The 7330-nt window shown below is 34.6% G+C and overlaps 1 protein-coding gene across 1 annotated transcript; it reads left to right on the top strand.

Moving 5' to 3' along the window:
* The first annotated feature begins 324 nt into the window (after nucleotides 1-324).
* On the top strand, nucleotides 325-6051 carry eri1 (exoribonuclease 1). Its single transcript, XM_042511339.1, has 7 exons — nucleotides 325-719; nucleotides 2214-2395; nucleotides 3402-3618; nucleotides 3713-3796; nucleotides 3875-3984; nucleotides 4075-4189; nucleotides 5085-6051. The coding sequence occupies exons 1-7, from the start codon at nucleotides 645-647 to the stop codon at nucleotides 5325-5327; spliced, it is 1026 nt and encodes a 341-aa protein (XP_042367273.1). The 5' UTR covers nucleotides 325-644; the 3' UTR covers nucleotides 5328-6051.
* The last annotated feature ends 1279 nt before the right edge of the window (nucleotides 6052-7330 follow it).

Genomic DNA, 7330 nt, shown 5'->3' with positions numbered 1-7330 from the left:
ACATAACACAATTTGATGCATCAACATGTAGTTTTTAAATTTAAGAATCTAAGCTCAAAATACTGACATTTCATGAAAATCACATTCCACAGTGTTTTTATTTTAATTTAATTTAATTTAATAATTAAAATTTTATTTTATTTTATTTTTATTTTATTTTTATTTCATTTTTATTTTTTTTATTTTTATTTTTATTTTGTTTTATTTTTATTTTTTTTTATTTTTATTTTTATTTTATTTTTATTTTCATTTTTATTTTATTTTTATTTTGTATCATCCAAAACACAGGATGGCGACAGAGAGCTTCCGTTTGTTTTGGCGCAAACCGGAAGTCGTCACAACTGTTCAGCTTGTTGAATGTAGCTGCGGGGAACTGCTGCTGTCTGCATCCAACGCCGAATTGATCATAATATCGATTAAACGCGTTGAAATCGATGAACTTTGGCTGATGTAACAATTAAAACTAAACGAATTAGTTTCGTATCCAGCGGCGTCAAAGTGGAAAACCGCGAAAAGTCACACCGAAATGTTTGCTAACCGGCTAGCTAACGTTAGCAAGTGCAGCTAAACGGTCAGACCGAAACGCTATTTTCATCAACTCGCGTCGATTTGCTGACTAGTTACTCGATTAACTTTCACTTTAAATGGATGAGCACAAGGAGAACATCCACGCCGAGGACGTCAACGTGAAGATGTCAAACACAAGAGAAGACGAGCAGGTTGGTGTGAGCAGCTAGCTAACGTTAGCCTCGTGTGAATGTTGATTTTTCTGACATACAAACAATTTAACGCTGAGTTTCTCATGTTTAAACATCTAACAGCTCGTAAGTCGATACGAAACGTACTTGGTTAATAGTTTTATTTATTCCACTTATATTTAAAAGCTAGTGCACCAAAGCAAAGCGATTTGTACAATAACGTGGCAACATTAAAGTGAACCAGCTGCCGTTTTCGTAATTTTAAGCGTCCAAAGGTCATGTCTTTGTTTCAACTGTGGTGGAAAAAGTACACAAATCTTTAACTAAAGTAAAACTAGCAACACCACAGAAGAGACACACAGTCTTACTAAGCATTAGCCACAGTCTAACTTATGCTAAGGTACTAAAAGTACCTAAATATGTGGGCATTAAATCATACTCAGGGTACCAAATGTAAAAAAGTACTTCTTATGCAAAACGGCTTACTCTCAGAATCATATGTTTCATATTTTTGTTTGTATATCAGTGGATTAGACTTATTGATGCATTCATGTGCACATCACTGTAATGCTGAAGCTGCTAAAGATGCAGCTAATTTTATTTTTTCTATATAATGCTGGGTAGCTTAATCTAAGTTAATGTATTCTATTTTGCTATTGATATATTGAATATTAATCTGTTAACCAGTATTTCAATTGAACAAATTAGTTGCATAATTTGACAAATAAAACATTAAGTAAAAGAAGTAATAATAAATGAAATAGAAATGCATAATATTGGATTTTTTTCTGATATTCAGATATAAAAACAACTAATTTGGCTTTACATATACTGTTATTGATATATCTATTATTATTCCTATTTAATGTAGATCTCATCTATAGTGGAATTAACATCCTGTTATGCATACTTATCATTATGGACTACCAGCAGGTGGAGACATAAAATATAATGATGATCAGTGTATGTATGTAATATTAATTCATTGTGCAAAACAAGAAAAACACTTGAACTAAACTAGTAATTAAATCAATCAAATGAGTTAGGGTTACACAATTTGCAAAAAAGACCACATCCAAATAGGGATGCACAGTCAACAAAACTTTCCATTTTCTATTTTCCTCATTGTTAAATGTGCTCTGATTGACTAATGACTGGTTCTGTTGAGAGTAAAGTAGTTGGTCAACAAAACAAAAAGTGCAAATTGTCCAAAAAAAAACACCAAACAAACAAAAAACAACAACCTGTCCCCTCCATGTCATTAGACGTAGAAGAAAGAGTTCAGGATAAAAAATTAATAATACAAAAAAAAATAAATTGGATAAAGGAAAAAAAAGTAAAGTTTGCCATTGACATTGATAAGATAAGAATTCACTTTTATTAATCTCCAGAAAGGAAATTTGTTTTTTGCAGCACATCAATATAGATTAATATAGAAGTAAAAAAAGTTGACTGTGTTATGATCTGTATGTGATGTTTCTGCGTCACATAATGACCGGTTTATTTCCTCTTCAGGTGAAGCCTTGCAGCAGGATATGTCCCGCAGGGGAATCTGCTCCTCAGGTGTCCCCGTCTCGGTCCAACAGCGACTTCAGTCATCCCGTGTACAAAGAGATCGCTCTCGCTAACGGACACATCAACCGCATGTCCAAGGAGGAGCTTCGGATCAAGTTAGCAGAGCTGCAGCTCGACACGAGGTAACCATGACAACAACACAGATAAGAAAAGATAAGATAAGCTTTTATTCATCCTCAGAGGGCGAGTTCAGTCATTGCAACAGCACTATTAACACAGTCTTGGATATGTCAAAGATTAACAACAACATTGATTTTGATGCTTTTTTTTGTGTAGAGTCGGATTTATAATTAAGAACCCGTTAAAGCCATTCATTTATTTGTATGGCACATTTCATACAACAGGGCAATTCAAAGTAAATATAAAAACATAATAAAAGATACAGAGTTTAGATATAAAAGGTTAAATAAATTACTAAATGATTAAAAAAATATGTATTTTTTTTATTTTTTAAAAATTCTATTCTAACAGATTTAGCAGTTATGTGATGTGATTTGTAGCAGAAACGTCTGTAAGGTTAAAAGTATGTAAACAGCAAACTACAACTTCAAAATTTTCTGAGTATGCAAGAGAGAAACTTTGTGGGAATTAACAGCAATAATGGCAATTTTATAAAAAATATAGGTTTTATTTGTTCTTTACCGTCTGAACTTAAATTAAATGAGTTGACGCATTTAACACTGTATAGAACTTCCATTGAACACTAACAAAAATCCCTCTGAATTAGCAGAACATGTAAAGGAATACTTCACCTGAAAAAGTATAATTTGTTCTTAATTTACTCATTGTGCGTTACCTTAAATTCACAAAGAAAACTTTCCTGAAAACTGTCTTTCCTGCACGCCACAGTAAACAAACGATCTCAGCGTGCCTGGATATGCACACGTGCGTGTGCTCAGGAGTGTTAAGTGTAGCAGTTTGTGTTTTAAAGAGTAATAATAATAAAAATAATGTTATCGTTCATCGGTGTGGATGCTCACATCTTTATGGTTATAGTTAAAGTCAGAAGTTATGTTTAAAGGTTGTAGTTTAAATAAAGTTACAGCTTGGCGTGGACGGCCTGCCTCCAGCACTGAACCTCATAATATAAAAAGTGTTTGTAATGTTTTTTTCTCTTTGTGTGTGTAGAGGTGTAAAGGATGTGATGAAGAAGAGGCTGAAGAGCCACTATAAGAAGCAGAAGCTGATGCAGTCTGCAGCCGAGGGAGGACCCACCGACACCTACTACGACTACATCTGCGTGGTGGACTTTGAAGCCACGTGCGAAGAGGATAATCCTGCAGACTTCCATCACGAAATCATCGAGTTCCCCATGGTTCTTATCAACACGCACACCTTAGAAATTGTAAGTTGAGTTTGTGGTGTTCAGTTTTTAATCTGCAGAGTGAGTTTTGTGTTCACGATTTAAAAAAACAAAAAATTCCCTGTTTATTCTGCAGGTGGACTCATTTCAGGAATATGTGAAACCAGAGTTGAACCCACAGCTTTCAGACTTCTGTGTGAAGTTAACAGGAATAACACAGGTTGGTTGAGCTCCGGTTATATTAAAATGCCGTTGTTTGATGGTGTCGTCATGAATTAAATGCTGTTTTGTTGGGCAGAAAATGGTGGATGAAGCGGACACGTTTCCAGCAGTCCTTCAGCGGGCCGTCACTTGGCTTCAGGAGAGGGAGCTCGGGACAAAGTACAAATACGCCATCCTAACTGACGGGTACGTTTGAATTCAACAGTGCTGACCTGACTTTGTGTCTCCTCTCATCAGATAAGCTAAATCTGACTTTTGTTTCCACGTCTCCTCCAGAGCCTGGGATATGAGCAAGTTCCTCAACATCCAGTGCCGGATCAGCCGGATCAGATATCCTCATTTTGCAAAGAAGTGGATAAACATCAGGAAATCTTACGGAAACTTCTACAAGGTTTGTGTTCTTAATAATGTTTACAAAAAGAGACTGAACTTAAACCTCTTGTGCAGACTTTCCTTTATTTTACAATGACCCCTCAAAAATGCTTATAAACATATTTACTCAAGAAAAAAACACAAATGCAATACTTTAAAGAATTCAAGTTTGGAGATTGCACTGTAAAAACACGCAATACATCATACAATGAAATGGTTAGTATAAGCACAAATACACACACAGCAAGTTCCAGTAACAGTGATGCTTAGGATTTTTTAGTTTTTCATGCAAAAACACTTCATAGTTCCAGTACGGTTGGCTGCTTTTCCTTTTAATGATTTAACTGTTAATTTATTTTCATGTTTTATTTGGACATTTTTTGACATACTATACTATGACATTTTTCCACAATATTCTAAAACTTTTCGAAATACTATAGTATAATTGGTTTATACTGTTTTGGACAAAATGCTATACTGTGACGTTTTTTTTTTTTTAAAAAAAAACATGTTTCGACATGCAATATTGTGACATTTTTCAAGATAGCTTTGTATGACTTAACATTTTGTGGACATATTCTATGACTTTTTGGCATACTATAGTATGACAATACTGTGACATTTATTGACATACTATTCTATGATATTTTCCACACACTGCTATGACTGTAAGTGGTTAAAATGCACACAAATCATGACCAGCTTCTATACTCTCTGTCCATGGTGGCAGCAAATATGAAAATGCAGAAGTTACAGCCATTAGTTCAAAAACAGCCTGGGAGAGCTAGCGAAACTCTAAATGATGGATAGCGGTTAGATGGAGGGATTCTAGTCATATTGTTTTGACATACAGTTGGTTAAAGTATCCCTTTAAACCCCACAAGAAACACCAACCAGCTGTTTTTCTCCCTCAGGTCCCCCGCACACAGACGAAGCTGAGCACCATGTTGGAGAAGATGGGTCTGAAGTACGAGGGTCGTCCTCATTCGGGGCTGGATGATTCGCGCAACATCGCCAGGATAGCTCTGCGCATGCTGCAGGACGGGTGTCAGCTCCGCGTCAATGAGCGCATGCACGCCGGCCAGCTGCTCTCTGTTCCCAGCTCGGCTCCCGTCGAAGGAGCCCCAGCACCACATGGCCCCCGCAGCAGGGACTGAACCAGGAACTGTGCGGACAGAAGGTCCATCTTGATTCTTTTTCCCCCCTATAAGTTACAGAAAAGTAAAAAAAGATCCAAAGCACTTTCACAGTTAAGTCGTACATTTTAGTTTTGGTGCTTAAAAAGTTGTAGCTGGCGAAGAATATTCTACTCATACTTGAGGATTCCTCTCTGACCACAATATATTTTTACACCAGATGTTTAAAAACAGAGAGCATTCCAGTGTATTGTGGGAGGTTTTTCCCATTTCAGTGTCTGCCTTATCGAGCTGCTAGCTTTCAGTATGATTAAAATGCTGATTTGAGTCGTTTCACGATGGTATGAATTTTGTTATTTTTTTAATTTTAAGTTTTGCCTACCAGAATACAATTCTTAAAATATTTAACGTCATTCTTGAGGCAGTAAAATTAAAAAACATCAGTGTCATCTTTAGCCTTAAAAACCTGACATTTGTCTAACTGCTGTGCAAATATAAAAAGTAATCTACGCAAATGTTCCTGCTGCTGTTACCGTGCTACATAAATAACAGAGCCATACCATCACATGAAAAGACAGCTGACTAAATTTGAGTCATATCTGCTGTGAGTACTGTAAGAGTTAATCCTATGTTGTAGGAGTCACATCTTTTCTTTATTTCATGAAGGATGCCCTGTATTCACAGAAACAAATATTCTTCTGGATGCCAAATCATGCAAATAAATATGTTCTTGTAAATAACTTTATCTATTTGTCATAATTTTGCATTTTGTTATAATGTAATGTTCTAACTCTGGTGTTTAAATACTATGGTCTTTTAGGATTTAAAACAGATTTAAAATTAGGTTTTAGCGGAGGCATGTACAAAAATATGTTTACTCATGTAGTGTAATTTTAGCATATTGGTGAAAACAACATAGAACAGCATGTTGAGATGCATTATTGCATAGCATGTTGAAAAAATGCCAAAAAACCCCCCAAAACATCGTATTTTAGCATGTTGAAAAAATGACAAAAAATCGCATACTATAGTATGGCAAAATAGTCAAAAAATGACCCGTCAAAAAACTGTCTGAAAACAACATAGAACAGCATTTTTTTTTCAACATCCTAAAATATGATGTTTTTGGTTGTTTTCTGTGTTTTTTTCAACATGCTGCAGTATAATGCGCCTAAACATGCTGTTCTATGTTGTTTTCAGACATTTTTTGGACGGGTCATTTTTTGACTTTTTTGCCATACTATACTATGCGATTTTTTGGTCATTTTTTCAACATGCTAAAATATGATGTTTTTGGTTGTTTTTGCTTATTTTTTCAACATGCTATGCACTATAATGCGCGTCTAAAACATGCTGTTCTATGTTGTTTTCAGACATTTTTTTTGACGGGTCATTTTTGACTTTTTTGCCATACTATACTATGCGATTTTTTTTCATCATTTTTTCAACATGCTAAAATATGATGTTTTTGGTTGTTTTAAGTGCTTTTTTTCAACATGCTACACAATAAAGTGTCTAAACATGCTGTTTTATGTTGTTTTCAGACATTTTTTTGACGGGTCATTTTTTGACTTTTTTGCCATACTATACTATGCGATTTTTGGTCATTTTTTCAACATGCTAAAATATGATGTTTTTGCTTGTTTTTACTTATTTTTTCAACATGCTACACTATAACACGTGTCTAAACATGCTGTTCTATGTTGTTTTCAGACATTTTTTTGGATGGGTCATTTTTTGACTTTTTTGCCATACTATACTATGCGATTTTTTTGTCATTTTTTCAACATGCTAAAATATGATGTTTTTTTTGTTGTTTTATGTGTTTTTTTTCAACATGCTACACAATAAAGTGTCTAAACATGCTGTTCTATGTTGTTTTCAGACATTTTTTGGACGGGTCATTTTTTGACTTTTTTGTATGTACTTTTTTGCCATACTTTTACTTGTGATTTTGTATTTATTTTCTGTAACATGTAAAATATTTTTTTATGTTTTTTACACCCAAGGCTGCCATTCCTTTT

Source organism: Plectropomus leopardus, chromosome 22, assembly GCF_008729295.1.
Source record: "Plectropomus leopardus isolate mb chromosome 22, YSFRI_Pleo_2.0, whole genome shotgun sequence".
In the NCBI taxonomy this organism is placed as follows: Eukaryota; Metazoa; Chordata; class Actinopteri; order Perciformes; family Serranidae; genus Plectropomus; species Plectropomus leopardus.
The sequence above is the reverse complement of the archived record's forward strand: the minus strand, read 5'-3'. Positions and strand labels throughout refer to the sequence as shown.